General features: G+C 39.7%; 2 protein-coding genes and 1 long non-coding RNA gene across 6 annotated transcripts in view; 2 read left to right on the top strand and 1 right to left on the bottom strand.

Annotated features, from left to right (window-relative positions):
* Window positions 1–6,442, top strand: part of ap2a1 (adaptor related protein complex 2 subunit alpha 1) — a 28,012-nt gene extending 21,570 nt beyond the window's left edge. For 2 of the 4 annotated variants that reach the window (XM_067475926.1, XM_067475927.1), the window contains 6 exons: window positions 97–178; window positions 2,153–2,284; window positions 2,747–2,863; window positions 3,680–3,749; window positions 4,271–4,405; window positions 4,897–6,442. In XM_067475926.1, the coding sequence (XP_067332027.1) occupies window positions 97–178; window positions 2,153–2,284; window positions 2,747–2,863; window positions 3,680–3,749; window positions 4,271–4,405; window positions 4,897–4,974 (614 nt within the window). In that variant the 3' untranslated portion in view covers window positions 4,975–6,442. Of the gene's footprint in view, window positions 1–96; window positions 257–2,152; window positions 2,285–2,746; window positions 2,864–3,679; window positions 3,750–4,270; window positions 4,406–4,896 lie in introns of those variants that run through there. The other 2 variants (XM_067475925.1, XM_067475924.1) reach the window with 1 other exon arrangement.
* Window positions 6,443–9,008: 2,566 nt separating this feature from the next.
* On the top strand, window positions 9,009–14,094 carry si:ch211-195b15.8 (uncharacterized). The gene is made up of 5 exons (XM_067475855.1): window positions 9,009–9,164; window positions 9,384–9,478; window positions 10,574–10,733; window positions 10,920–11,043; window positions 13,016–14,094. Exons 2-5 carry the CDS (start codon window positions 9,386–9,388, stop codon window positions 13,815–13,817), a joined length of 1,179 nt encoding a protein of 392 aa, XP_067331956.1. The 5' UTR covers window positions 9,009–9,164; window positions 9,384–9,385; the 3' UTR covers window positions 13,818–14,094.
* On the bottom strand, window positions 12,049–15,137 carry LOC137099250 (uncharacterized). The gene is made up of 3 exons (XR_010910730.1): window positions 15,001–15,137; window positions 14,804–14,911; window positions 12,049–13,590 (listed from the first exon to the last, which is right to left on the bottom strand). It is a non-coding gene; the product is annotated as an uncharacterized lncRNA (long non-coding RNA).
* Window positions 15,138–15,205: the final 68 nt, after the last annotated feature.

Genomic DNA, 15,205 nt, shown 5'->3' with positions numbered 1-15,205 from the left:
GTGTTTTTTTGTCATGACCTGTCATGACCCCATATTTCATACTTTTTACAAAATATTAATAAATGAAATTCTAACAACTGTGTTTGTGTCTTTCAGGGCGAATGTACTTATTCTACGGTAACAAGACATCAGTGCAGTTTGCCTGCTTCACCACCACTGTCAGCTCTCCTGGGGAGCTGCAGTCTCATATCCTTCCAGTATTGTAATGTGGTCTTCAGTCATTTTTAAAACATTCTCTAGGGCTCAAAATTATCAACTCTTTATCATCATGATATATATGTAGAATGTAAAATATAGCAATCTCAACCTGTAACAACTTGGCATTGGTTATCTGTGGATGTTTGAGAACAAAAATGTTGATTTGCTTATAAGCCTGCACCTTGTTCTCTTCACACACAAAAACTAACGAGAGGTTGTATTTGCTTTTTTTTCCAGGGGTTCACAAAATTAACGCTTCTGATGCCGCTTGGTTTCAGTTTAGTATAGCCTCTTTCAAATATGCACTACAATTCTTTGTTGTCAAAGGGAAAGCAAATTTCTGAGTCTGATGCTGCTGACATTATCCAGACACTATCCTTTGAGCCCCATAGTACAATGTCCATAATATGGTTGTGAGCTCATGTGTGAAGTACGGTCCTCTGTCCCGAGTTGCCAGGAGGATTAAAGATAAAGGAGTGGGTATGTTGAAGACGTTTCTATCGCTTAACTTCTGTTGTGGTCAAGTGATAGAACCTTTTAATATTAAAATGCACAGCTCGGATGTGTTGTAAACAAAACACTGTTTCCTTCAGCTTAGGTTTCATAACATGTGCCTCCTATTCTCGCTGATTGTGCACGGAAATTAAGCAGATTTCCGTGCACAATTAAGCAATTGCAATTTTGCAATTATGACACATTATCGATTAAGCCCATCCACATAAATTGCAACTTTTCAACACACTGTAGCATTACATTTTCAAAACAACACTACTGTTTATTATAACACTACTAGTGTTATATCCTAAATGGTTCGTCGTTGTGTTGCCGATAGTTTTAGATATGCATGCTCCACAGGGCCTTTGCACAGTTCGTCTTATTAGTCACTTTATTCACCTCGTTGTTCTAGGTAACACTGAAACTGTAGTGCTCTCATAAAGCAGACCAGACATGCCATTTTCCAGACTGAGTGACAGCTGCACTCATCGCTTCATGACAACTCCACAGGGTTATTATACACGCAAGGCTTTTTCCCTAGTAAATATAGATTTTTAAATCCCTTAACACACATGCTCTGAATCATTGTTAGCTAACCAAAAGGTTTGGATGTTTTACCTGAACTGTACCACCCGTAATCTTTTAACATTTTGGGCTTAAGTTTTAGAACTGATTTTAAGTAAACGCTGAATTCTTTTAAGATATGTAATGTTGTTTTTGACTTGAGTAATATGTTAATCAACAATTATAGTCTTGATAAAAGGAAAACGTTGGTAATTTCGTAAATTAATGGTATGTTCAACAATTCTCACTAAGACCATGAAAAGTCTTCAGTACTGATTACATGGTAATTAAATTTTGTAATTTATTGAGGGAAAGGCATTAAAGAGGAATTTACAATTCATATTATCAATAACAGAAGGAACATACTTTGCATCTCTGATTATTTTAACTGAATGGTCTATAGTTATGATGGATGTTTTAATTTTGATATAATAATGGAGGAGTTATTAAACAACATAATGCTGCTTTGCTTAAAACCGCTTTATTGTTATAAGAGACAAGCCAGATGAATGATATGGATAATTCACAATTGAAATTTATTTTGGTTACATTGTCTAGAATGGTACACGTCAGATAAAATATGGATTTCAAAATATTTTTATTCGTTAAATTAACTGCTATACAATATACTATATAATAACCAAAATATGTAGACACGGTTTCTTTTTTATTTGAAGTCTGCACCCTAAAGACAAATGGGTAGAGAGAGGAATGGTGCGAAGTATTCTATTTCCATATTGCTGAGGTAACTTGCTCTATCTTTGGTATTACTTTGTCATCATTACCTACTTTGATAGACATTACTCCAGTTTGTACGCAGTATACAAATCTCAGGTCAACACATGCACAGTGCAATTTTTATCAGTCTGTGTGATGTCTTGATGGTCCTTGACAGCCAACTACAGCTCAACGTTCAGACAAAACCAGTAGAACCACTGGTAGAGGGTGGAGCCCAGATCCAGCAGGTCCTCAACATAGAGTGTTTGACTGACTTCTCTGATGCTCCCCTGCTCAACATCAAGTTCAGGTAATTTTTCTACAAAGCCAGTTTAAAAATGTTTTAAATATTACAAGTTCTGTAAACATATGCAGTGCTTTGTCTAACTGAGCATTTTAGAAGCAATCTCTGCATGTGTCACTGGAGGCTTCATTTAGATAAGTTTTAAAGCATATTTCTGCAAAAAATATGTAAATAAACAATGTTACACACAAACTTTAAGAATAAGCCTCTTGCATATTTTCCATGCAATGAACAAATCACACTGCATTGAACAGATGCTGCGCACACAATAACAGGAACTCTTCATATGCAGTATATCAAAATGTTGCAGTGGTTGTGTCTGTAGACATGACTCAAATGATGAAGACCAGCTAGTGCGGCCAGACACAGCAGGTGATTAAACAAGAGGAATCAAGAAATAGACAGAAACTTGCAGATGGATGTGTAGATCTGCATTATATCTGTGTGTTTGTGTGTGTGTGTGTTCAGATATGGAGGAGCTTTGCAGAATCTGACCCTCAAACTGCCCGTTACCATCAACAAGTTCTTCCAGCCAACTGAGATGGCTTCACATGACTTTTTCCAGCGCTGGAAACAGCTTAGCCAGTAAGTGTGTTGTCTGCGGCTGCATGTGTTAATATATTTTGTCAGTGCATTCATTTTATTTTCACGGGATGTTCTGAGTTGTTTACCTTAGCCATGCCAGGTAAAGCCATACTATAATGTGGAATCGCCTCATTTTACTGTGCTTATTTTCACTTTGCTTATAAGCCTTATTTAGCTGTTTACCACTCAGTTGAGTTACTGCTGGTGCTGCTTCATATTAAAATCATTTTAAATAACACAGGGAGGAACAGCCACAGTGAACTGAAACTTGCTGCAGGTCACTCCCAGGGCTTGAACATTTCTCCTTTGGGGGGTTGTCAGTGAAATTCTCTACAGATGAGTGCATCCCATCCACAATATCCAATGTGTTCATACTTGTGTGGCCACTTATCTTGTTTGTTGTGTTACTTTCTAACACTGTAGTGGATGCTGTGGCCTAGTCTACAGCAGCACACAGGATTATACTCTAGAAGAACAGGCAGATCCTTTGTCCAATTTTACAGTTTGGTTATGTAAACATTGTAAAGGACATGTGCTTGTTTTTTTTCTCTTTAGAAACATGTTGGCCATCTTATCATTAAAGCTAAAAGAACATAAACCAAGTAAAACCAAGAACATCTGCTGTACAAGAGTGACCTGCAATAACCCCTTTACGTTCATCTTTATTGGCTTCCTTTTTTTTTACTGTAGCCCCCTGTATCCCCCCTCATAAACACACATACACAAAAACGACAACAAAAAACATAACAAACACACACACAGAATTACCCCTGTTAGATTACCTCCTAAAACTCGAGCCTGTGTGTGACTTCTCAGGCCTCAGCAAGAAGCACAAAAGATATTCAAGGCCAACCACAGCATGGACACTGAAGTACTTAAGGCTAAGGTATGTCCACATTTAACATTCATTTTTATCTCTTTAATTTATTTTTATATGTGATGATGTGAGCTCATCATATCATGTCTGAATGGTCTGTAACACTAAGTAGTTATATTTATAATCTAGTCGATGTATAATTTAAGATTCCAATCTTGTTAGATAAGCAAATCATTAGAAATTAGAATATCAATAATTTTATATTTGCTTATGCATTGGGTTGGGGGGGGGGTCTCTAAATAAAATTCCAGCTATGGGTCAAGATTAAAGTCTTCTGTCCCACCATACGTTAGTGCTGAGCAATGTGGCTACAAAAATTAGATCTCAATTTTTAAATTTATTTTATATTTTCCCAGTGTTCTGCTCAATTCAAAATTTATATTTATTTTGATTTCTACATCAGGTTGCAATAACTTTTTTTCTAGAAATAGAAAATCTGAAGGCTATCTGTTGTTTTGACATATTAGAAAACTGATGTCAAAATCTTCTAATACTATTGTCTTGTCAATCCTTGTGATGTATGTGTATAGCTCCTTGGACTAGGAATGGCCCTGCTGGACAACGTTGATCCAAACCCAGAGAACTATGTGTGTGCTGGAGTAATCCAGACCAAGAGCCAGCAGGTTGGCTGTCTTTTAAGACTGGAGCCAAATGCGCAGGCACAGGTACCTCTCCCGTCCACACGCACACACACAGTTCATGATAAGGTGATACATGTTGAGATGAGATGAATCATTATGTCCAACCCATTTCACACTATCTACATTTTTGTTTATTTATAAATACTAATATATTAAAATATATATTATTTTTTAATTAGCATAAATATCTTTTTCTTATTATTATTTAACTTTTCTTTTACTATCTTTTTATTTTCAAGCTAGTTCTGCTTAAAACCTATAGTTATTATAACAAATTAAAAACAATCTTAATTTTCTTAACTTATTGAAAAAACAAAACTAGCATAGCATGCGCTGTAAGACGGATGAAGCTTCAAATGTTTTTTTTTTGTAGTTTAAAAAACTGGTTACTGGTTGGTTACAGTGCAGAAATGAATACATTTGAAAGCTTATATGCAGCTAAGCTTTTATGCTGACCATGTTAGTCAGATTGATAGTTGTCCTAATTGTATGTGTTTGTGTGTCTGTGTACACAGATGTACCGTCTGACTCTGCGCTGCAGCAAGGACTCTGTTTCCAGGCGTCTCTGCGAGCTGCTTGCCCAACAGTTCTAGAGTCCAGACCTCTACCATGACCAGTACTCCCACCATCCCCACCAGCAAGCCCTCCTGCCACACCTCTCCTCCTTCAACTCCTCCCTTCAAAAAGATTCTTTGAGTAAAAAAATTTAAAGGGTGTATTCTACATAAGGGAAAAATTTGCTGCTGCCACCAGCAGAGGCAAATATTCTCAGCATTTTTCTTGTCCCAGATTATGATTCCAGTTCATCTTCTACTTGTTTATTAACATGATGCTACATTCTTGTTTTTGTTGGTGTTTACCTGTGTAGCGTGTGTGTGTGTGTGTGTGTGTGTGTGTGTGTGTGTGTGTGTGTGTGTGTGTGTGTGTGTGTATGTGTCCCATGGTTGTGCCGGAGTCTCATTCTGGTCCATCCTCTGCTCAGTAGTATTGATGCTGAGTTTTTGTGTGATTTTGTGTGTGAGAGAGAGAGATGTCTTTTAAAATAAGATAACATTGTTTGAAAGCAAATGGGAGAAGCTGATCATTGCACCGCCACCCCCCATACACACAAACACACTAAAGCCTCTATAATTCCCCACATTTCAATCAAGCATTCCCAGTCCAGATGCACACAAAGTGTTCTCTTTGAGACCCCACAGCATGGGCCCCTTTACTTAATAAGCAGCCCTTAATTTCTGTTGTTGTGTATATAAATATGTTCTACTGGATTGATTCATTACTTTGAAACATTCCCATTATGCTTGTCATTATCTAATTCAACCTGCCAGAGGAGAATGATGGCAGATAACAGACACATGACAGGGATAAGACCTGTCTGTCTCATCTGGTGCCTGCGTGGTAGTTCTAGGTCCAACGGAAGCATCAGCGAGCTAATTTTTAAATCATTTCTGTAGTAAAGCTCTTCACGTAATTCAGCGCCAACATGTGTATGAGTTAGTTCTACCCTAAGCTGGACAGAGTTTTAGTGATTCATGCCCCTGCTTCTTTAATTAAGCACTCAAAGAAGAGATCAATGCTAACGAATCAACCACTACAGCAAATTTCTATTATTAGCTTCATGCAACATGTGCAGCTACCTAACTCTTCCTGGGCTTCCTTTCACACACAAGTACTGATATTGTAGGCGAGGACAGGATGTAAGGCATCCCAAAGGTCCATGACAACCACAGGGGACTCAGTATATATGTTTGTGGGTGTGTGTAAGACTGTGACTGTAAGCAGGTTTAAAAAGGAAAAAAAAAGCCTAGACATTTCTAATACATGATCACATTACATTCTGTGGCTGGACTTGTAATGGAAAATGTAGTCACTTTGTCATTCTGTGTGTATGTATGTGAGTTTGTGTGTGTGTGTGTGCGTGTGTGTGCGTGTCTATGCAGTATCCACTAGCTAATGCAGCCTCATGTATCGGTGTTAAGAACCTGTCCAATACCTGTGTTAGAATTAAGATTTACTCTGTAATGAAAAAAATGTGAAAGTAAAACTATGCCATATATCAGACATGATGCCTCCTGTCTTTTGTAGCACTGATGTACGAGAGAAGTTTGAGTATTACAATGTGTCTAACCTCCTCAGAACACACAAAGTAGTATTTGAATCGAAGTAAAAGTACCTGCCTAAAAAAGTATTTCATTAAGAGTAGAAATAAAGTTGTAAGCGAGTTGAGATAAGTTAAATACATGCTCTAAACTTTTAAGTAGCATTACTGAACTAAGAACTGATAAAAAACACAAAAGGATTTTCAACAATCTTTTTATTGAGGTTGCATTGTTGCTCTCTCCTCACACTTTGATCCTTTAGCCTTCTTAAGTTGAGGTACAGAGCTTCATGGAGCACAAAGTACACAAGGAGTCCCAACAAAAAGTAATGGCTTAATTTGCAATTAGTTCAGAAATGTAATCTGATCATCAAATTCATACAGTGGAATCTTTACTCGTCATTACTGAGCACATACACATAATGTTTTCACATACACATTACAATGAAATTCAGTTACTGCATTTAGTCCACTTCCCCACAGGGGGCACATCTCACTAAACTGCTTAAGCTCAGCCATTTTCTCAAGATGTCTTGTGTGAACCTCTCTCTTGAGGTCATTCCACAGCAGCTCAATTAGGTTGAGGGCTGAACTCTGACTGGGCCTCTCCAAAAGGTGGATTTTGTGTCTCTGAAGCCATTCGGTAGTAGATTGACTTCATTGTTTAGGGTCATTGTCCTGCTGCATTACCCAGTTTCTTCTGAGCTTCAGCTTGCAGACAGTCACCCTGACATTATCTTGTAGATTGATGAACATTTATTTTCCCGTCTACAGTGGCAAATTGTCCTTGTCCTAAGGCAGCAAAGCAGTCCTAAATCCTGATTCTCCCTCCACCGTGCTTCACTTTTGGCATGATGTTTTCATGTTGGTACATGGTTCTGTTTATGCCGTATGTCACAGTAAGTAGTGAGTTTTCTAATGTGCTCTTGAACTGTAAGGTTCCCTTGGTGAGCATGTTTGTTGAAGGTTCTGACTGCTGTTTAGTTTTGTTGCTCAGCTGCAATAAAATGGTACATGGCCGCTTATATTGGGCTTTTTTTCTAAAGTGTTTTAATTTCTCATTGACACACACACTCGCAAACCGATGGCAGTTGCTGCCGTGCAAAGTGCTTACTTGACCCACTGGGAGCAACTTGGGCTTCAGTGTCTTGCAAAGGACACTTTGGCACATAGCCAAGAGGCACTGGAAAAAAAACTCAATCAAATCAATGTTTGGAACACATTCTGCTGTGGTGACCCCCTGAAGGGACAAACTGAAAGCTGATGACATTAACTTTGTGTTTTCTCATGAGTTGTCTTTCTCCTTCTCTTTCTGCAGCTCTCCCTGGCTTTGGAACCATGTGTTTTCCAGTAAATGTAAATGTTCTGCACTTATATAGCGCTTTTCTACCTATTGGCACTCAAAGCACTTTATACTGCTTCTTGTTTACCCATTCACACTCACAATCACACACACATTCATACACCGATGGGGGAGCTGCTATGCAGCTGGCCAACACTCACCGGGACAACTAAGTTGGGGTTCAGTGTCTTGCTCAAGGACACTTCGACATGTGACCGGAGGAGCCGGGGATTGAACCAACAACTGTGAGATTGGTGGACAACCGTTCTACCTTCCTGCACCACAGTCGCCCCAGTGTGTAGCTACTGGTCCTACCAACCTGCCCAATGTTTAGTTGTTGCTTTTTGTTGCTGTTTTCCTTTCACTTTTCCCTTTCCACTCACCCCAACCGGTCAAGGCAGATGGCTGCCCACGCTGAGCCTGGTTCTGCTGGAGGTTCCTTCTGTTACAGGGACTTTTTCCTCTCCACCGTTGCCCAGGGCTTGCTCAAGGGGGAATTATTGAGTTTTCTCTATACATCTTTATAGTCTTGACTTTATTCTGTAAAGTGTCTTGAGACAACTTTGTTGTGAATTGGGACTATATAAATAAAGTTGAATTGAAAATTGATCTTTAGTTGAAAGGAAAGGTTCAAACACGTATAATGAACACTGACAAACAGCAGATGGGATGAGGCTGCTGTATTCGAAAGGTAGATCGCAGAGAAGTGTTGCTTCCACTGGTTTCAAGTCATGAAAATACAGAATGTGAGATGCTGTGGAATGATACAGGTGTAGGAGAATCCAGTGCATAATCAAGCACGCATCATTAATAGAATTAAATTTAGTAGTATGCACGGCTCCTCTTGGGTTTCAGAGGTGATAGCAGAAGCAGCACTTCCTCCAAAGCCTTCAGGAATATTGCCCAAAAACACACTCAAACGATGACACAACACTGATCCAAATGCAAATTCTACAAATTACCTCCAGAAATTACCAGACCGCTTGTCTGCCTACTTGTAAGTGAAATAATGACGTTGGGCTGCTATGTGCGCAGTGGTGGGTGCAGACTGCAACAAACCAGCAGCAACCAGCAGCAACGGTCTTTCTCACGTAGACTAAAAAGTGAGCTGCACGCTCCATCTCTGCTGCTGAGATGCGTCTGCGCGTGTGGACGTCCGCCCCTGCGCTGATAGGCTAAAGATGACATCACCGAGTCCAGAGCTATTGTTGAAAGAGGATGAGCTCATCGTTTAGTAGCCAGTTTGAGAGAGCGGGGTGAGGACAGAGGACGCAGCAGAAGAGGAGAGCAGCAGTCTGCGAACCAGTTCTAGGCTTCTTCTACAACAAGACACAAGACACTTAGTGAGTAACAGCCCACTGCATCCGTGGCTTCACCGTTGTGCGTGAGAAAGTCAGCGCTGTGTGTTCTGATGGGGAAAAGTTGATGCTTATGACGGTCATGCGTTCTGGTAGAACAGAGCAACATTTGTGGACGTTTTGGAGACGAATTCTTATGTGGTCACAGTTCTGAGAGACAAAAAGTGCTTGCAGGCGTTACATGTGCTGTATGTTGTGCTGCAGATATGGTGTGGTCCCAGGAGAGAGAGGCGGAGCGACCTCCGCTTTCCGTCATCCTGCCGCGGCTCTACCTCGGAGCGGAGAGCGACGTGACGCAGGTAAGACGAGGACTGATGAGCGTTTCTGATCCATTCAATTAATTTTGGCAACATAAACTATCAGTTCAACAAAAGTCTTAACTCGCATTTATTAGGGAAAAGAGCAGAGTGTGTCATCAATAAATCTCCATGTTACTGATCAGATGTGTGCAAAACCTGAATCTCTGCATATTACACCTCTCAAAGAAAAAGAGTAACAAGTGCTGTATCCAGGAGCATGCAAAGGGATTTTCAAAGGCAGGGGCACCTATCAGTAAGGAGCTGTTAGGTGTAGGACTAATGTGGAAAGTAATACATTTTGTCACATAGGGAACTAAACAACAATTTAGAGGAGTATATTTTACCTATAGCATATGGTTTTGTAACAAAAACTTCTATTGTAATGAGCATGTTTAAGGTTATATGCAAACAAATAGAGACACAGGTATTGGGTCTTTGTGCTACAAGTATGCAGACCATTAACATTTGTATCATAGAGATAAAATCGTGAAAATGTCCAGTTTCATTGGAATTTTTATTGTCTGTCTTTTAACCATCCATCCATTATCTGTAATGCTTATCCTGTTCAGGGTCGGGGGTCTGGAGACTATCTCAGTTATTGTTGGTCTTATATATGATATTATGTTAATCTGATATTAATTATGCTTTAATCCTACTGATTTGAAGTGTTTACTTACCAGAGAGTTGGGGCATAAGTAATAAGAAAGAAAAATAATGGCTAAAGAAGACCGAGCCCCCTTCTACGTGTGCCTGACAACTTTTCTGATACTATATATAGTGGAGTAAAAGTAGAAAGTAAAAGAAAATAAACTAATTACTTTAGTATAAAAGTTACAATTTTCGAATTATGAGCTTGACTCTTATAATAGCCCAAAGCAGCTTACATGACACATTCACATACATTACACACTCATTCATCCCAAGAATCTTAATGCAATTATTATTTTGATAATTTATAGGAATGTAATTCAGCCTTAGCAAAATGGAGTCTCGGATAAAGGCCTGGTTCTCTAACTCTAGACACATAGTTGCAACATATAATAACACAGTTGTCATTTTGTCACTTTTTAATATCATTTGCATGTGTGTGTTTAGGACCACCTGGCCTCTCTGGGTATCTCCTATGTGCTGAGTGTGAGCCGCTGCAGCCCCCGGCCCTCGTTTCTGCCACGCTCCAGATATCTTCGCATCCCCATTGACGACTCCCTGTGGGACGACCTGCTGCCCTGGATCCCACAGGCTCTGCACTTCATCGGTCAGGAATCCCCCATACCTCCACCACCTTATGAAGGAACATTACTAGATGATCACCTCCATTGTCTTTTAGAAAATGCCCAAGCTTCTCCACAGAACCTGTGGAAATGTCAGATAAAATTGTGTTGATAAAAAAAAGCTGCTTGTCTCTCACTGTCCAGTGTCACTGTGTGTTGTATGTGTGCAGACGCAGCCATGTCCTCTGGGGCCTCGGTGTTGGTCCACTGTGCAGCAGGAATCTCCCGTTCTCCTGCTCTGGCTGTAGCCTACATCATGTATAGTCGGGGGATGGACCTGGACCATGCATACAGGTACTGCAACCAGTCCCTCTGAGCTGTAATCTACCATGCCAATTACAATATGGATGTACATTTTTTTTTACATGTTTACAATCAGTATAGGCCTGCTGTTTTCATTAAACAGCTACTAGATGGGGCTTCACACATAACTGCCAAGTGCAATACAACAATCCTTTATGAAACTATATGATTGTCAAGTAACCCCAACTGCACTTTTCTGGCAGAAGGCAGTATTCCGAGATAAAGAATGATAGTAAACTAAAGAAAAATGCACATAATGCATGTGGCGCACACATGCTTGACTTTCCATGGATGAGCAGCCATCCAGCAATTCCCCAGATGTTGGTTCGATCCCCAGCTCCTCTAGTCACATGTTGAAGTGTCCTTGAGCAAGACACTGAACCCTAACTTAAAAAAATAAAAATAAATCAGGAGTACCAGTTAAGTCTGCAGAGAACACCTTCTGCAACCCTAAATACTGATATAAATGAGATAAAGTCTAAACATCTTCACCCAAAACTGTTTAAAGAACAAGAACTTGATCTTGCAGCTTTCATCATATGCCTTTATTACATCATTAAAGGACAAACAATAAAACTGTAACTTATCAGCAAAACATTTCTATATATGCAGATGATATACTGTTCTAAAAGTCAAAAATTTCTCTCCAGGAAAACTACAACCCTTTTATATTTACAGTCACAAGGACTTCCCTATCCTGTAAATGCACCCTACCAATTTTTTGAATAGAAAACTTTCCATTAAACAGAAAAGCAAGAAACAAAGAAATGCAGCTGATTTTTCCCACATAGCAATCAACCCAGACTGTTGCCCATCCAGGCCAACATTGATTCTGTGGTTTGTTTGTACCACAGTGCAGCAACTGCACAGATCACAGGGCCAGTGGTTTTATACATTTTCTCCTCATAATGTATTTCTCCTCACAGTTCTCTAATATCCAAATGTGTCTTTTTGTGCTGTCCACTGGCAGAAAAAAATACTAGGAAGACATTCAACTCAAGCACTGCTATTTTATTTTTTACTCATTTGAAAATATTCTCATGCCACTTTTGTCAAATTGTGATAAAACACAATTTATGGCTTCCTGTCATAACCACTTGACATTCTTTTTGCATGTTTGTAAAAAGTGCATAACTAAACACATCCATTCTTCAGTTCAGATAGTGATCAACACTATCAATACCATCCAACATACACACATGCTTGACTTTCCATAGTTGTAATGAAAATCATTGTCATTGTGCATTTCTTACCCTCTTATCGTAACCGTAACCACCAGGACTACATAAATGTCTAATGCTGCATTTACACCAGGTCAGCACAAGAGCAAGGAGAACCAAATTAGGCTAAAATTGCATTCAATCACTATATACCATTGTTATAGTATACATAAATGTGTATTATACTAACCTATATTAACAAATGGTGATGGTGGTTTTGTTCCCTTTTTTGGGCCATTATTTTGACACTTTCGCACTTCGTTCTACCAAGTGGGAGAGATCGTAACTGTCAGAAAGTCCTGAAATCTGTGATTTGGAATCAGAAGTCGGAAGTTGATGTAAATTGTTTTTCCAACTCAGTTGCTTGTATTAACAGTTTAAACAACTTGACGTGAAAGAAGCATAACCCCAACACTAACACTGACATAAACCTAATTGCAGACTTGGTACCAAATAATTTATCGTAAGATGCTTTTACTTGATCAAGTATTTCAATTTTACTGTACTTGGTCCTATAGTATTTTTGTACGTTTTACTTCACTACTGTATATTTATTTGATAGGTTCACTTAGTAGTTCCTTTTCAGATTCTTAAAGTCAGTTTACAAACACAAAAATGCAACCACTTTATTTACTTTGCTGTTGGTCATTGTGCACTAATGAATGACAAGAAAATGAAAGTCCTGCATTATGGAGTAGCACTAGTAGCACTGACAACCCGCATTTTGTCCGTCTCATTACAAGGTTTGTGAAAGAGCGCAGGCCGTCCATTTCTCCAAACTTCAACTTCCTGGGTCAGCTGCAGCACTTCCAGAGCACTCTGAACCTAAAGGCATCTCGTGGCCACCTCCAAGTCCTGGACAACCGCATACCATCCGTCTGTGAGAGTGTGAACCATGCACACACTAGTCAGAAGATGAATAATGAGACTGACACTGTCGTCAGTGACTCAGATCATTTGTACAACACAGACAAAACAGAGCAGAGACACAAACATTCAGATGGAAATGGAAACCATCAGCCTTCTCTGTCAGGGAAACGTAGGACTCTTCATTTGACTCTTAGTCAAAACCAGCAGCATGTGCAGAAACCTTGTGAGGTTCCAGCTCCAAGCCCCTGTGAGCCTATCAAACCTGCACCAAAGATCACACAACTGCAAGTCCCTTTAGGCTCTGCTTCTTTAATGGAGAAACGCAAAAGTCTCACCCTTTCTTTGATGCCTTTAGGAATCAACACCTCCTCCCCAGCAAGCAGCATCCAACAAGCAAGGGCGACCACCACATCCCAAACTGTGGGTAGCAGGGTATCAGGAGAGAGGCCTGAGGCAAAGACACAGAGAGAGGCAAGGCAGGCAGTGAACATCCACAAGGAGCAGAGTCCCTCCCTCAGGAGGTGCAGCAGTGCCCAAGAAAAGCAGCAGGGCCTGCTGTTGCCATTCAGCTTCACCTTGAACAAGCTACTGGACTGGGGGGAAAGGCTGCTGCTGGGTGGGGTATTTGTCCACCCTGTAAGAATGGGACAACCTGCACTGCCGTACAGATGCTGAGGGTGCTGTGGAGTTTGTATTTGTGCATGTCTAATAAATGGAACCAAACACATAGGAGGAATGAATGAACCACCTTCTATTTATTTATTTATTACAGAGACAAATTTAAGAACTACACTATAAACCTCTACACCCTGCATCTGGTTTATTACATATTAAAACTGCTCAGCTATGTGGTCATTTGTAAGATGCAGTTGTTTTAAAAGACTTTAAGAGACTTTTGGCACCCTTGCTTGAAATGTATTTACTGATAATTAAAAGTGACATTTCAACTGTTTCTTGTTGCTTTAGTTCTCTGTAAGGCCTCTCAACATTGGTATCTTGTTTCTACCATAGATTTCTTCACTTTTATGAAATAAAAATGCTGCTGCCTTGAACAAAACATTAAACTATATATAGTTTGGCACATTTAACGGCGCATTAATAACTGAAACAAATTTGCAGAGCAGAGGACTCAGAGGGCTGTTTGAGGGCACCTGATAGCAGAAAACAGCAGAAAACTGTCAGTACATACAAGTTTTTCTTTTTTTGATCATTTGTTAATTACTAGAACTTTTCCTTGTCACGCTTTTTAGCTTTGAAAATTTCTGGACCAGACTTATACATTCATGCTTACATGTAAACTTTAAACCAGCATATAGCTCCTCCCCCCAAAACACTGTCTATAACACAGATTGATACACAAGGTACATTTTACAATGTCTATTATAGAGTTGATAATGGGCATAGCAATAACTGTACTACTTGAAATCAGGAGAAATTAGTTCTGTACTGATCAGTGCCACTATAAAATTTGAGCCCCTGCCCCAGAGAAACTCTCTGCTCGTCCCTGGTTGTCACACTACCTGAATGTTTTACCAAGACAAGTTTGCAGTGTATCTTTCTTCTTTTCTTGTAATTAAAAATGTTCCATTACAGTATTACATGCGGGTTGAATTAATCATGGTAATAGAGAGGAAGAAAAAAGCTGGCCACGGGCGGTTCACCTTCTTCAAAACCTGATTATATCGACGTGCTTCTTCACTTGATCCCTACATTTTTCTGGTGACAGGAACACTTTTACTGCCAAGGCTCAGGTATGTGTTGCCGCAGGGCTTAAAGAGAAAAAGAAAAAATGAATCCGTTTAGACATCATGTTGTCGTTAGGACACTTCTATATCAATTCTTGTTCCAGCTAAATCACCTTCAAAACACCGACAGCAAAGGATCTGAGCAAGATTAGTGTAGAACCAGTCCGGACCTCGTGCTGCGTTTTACACCCTGCGCGAGCATGTAGGTGAAGTGATGTCACGGATACTCCAAATGACCATATAAGGAAACTGCCGCTTGAAAGTTACATGACTTGTGATGACTTTTTAATTTTATAAGAAAAGAAAACCCAAGCGTGT

Source organism: Channa argus, chromosome 15 (assembly GCF_033026475.1).
Source record: "Channa argus isolate prfri chromosome 15, Channa argus male v1.0, whole genome shotgun sequence".
Lineage (NCBI taxonomy): Eukaryota > Metazoa > Chordata > Actinopteri > Anabantiformes > Channidae > Channa > Channa argus.
This window is presented reverse-complemented; position numbering and strand designations above follow the sequence as displayed.

Bases quoted from the DNA above. Each gene is read 5' to 3' on its own strand.
- si:ch211-195b15.8 (XM_067475855.1), top strand. From the start codon at position 9,386: ATGGTGTGGTCCCAGGAGAGAGAGGCGGAGCGACCTCCGCTTTCCGTC. The intron at 10,734-10,919 runs GTCAGGAATCCC...GTATGTGTGCAG, and splicing joins ACAGGCTCTGCACTTCATCG to ACGCAGCCATGTCCTCTGGG. The intron at 11,044-13,015 runs GTACTGCAACCA...TCTCATTACAAG, and splicing joins GACCTGGACCATGCATACAG to GTTTGTGAAAGAGCGCAGGC.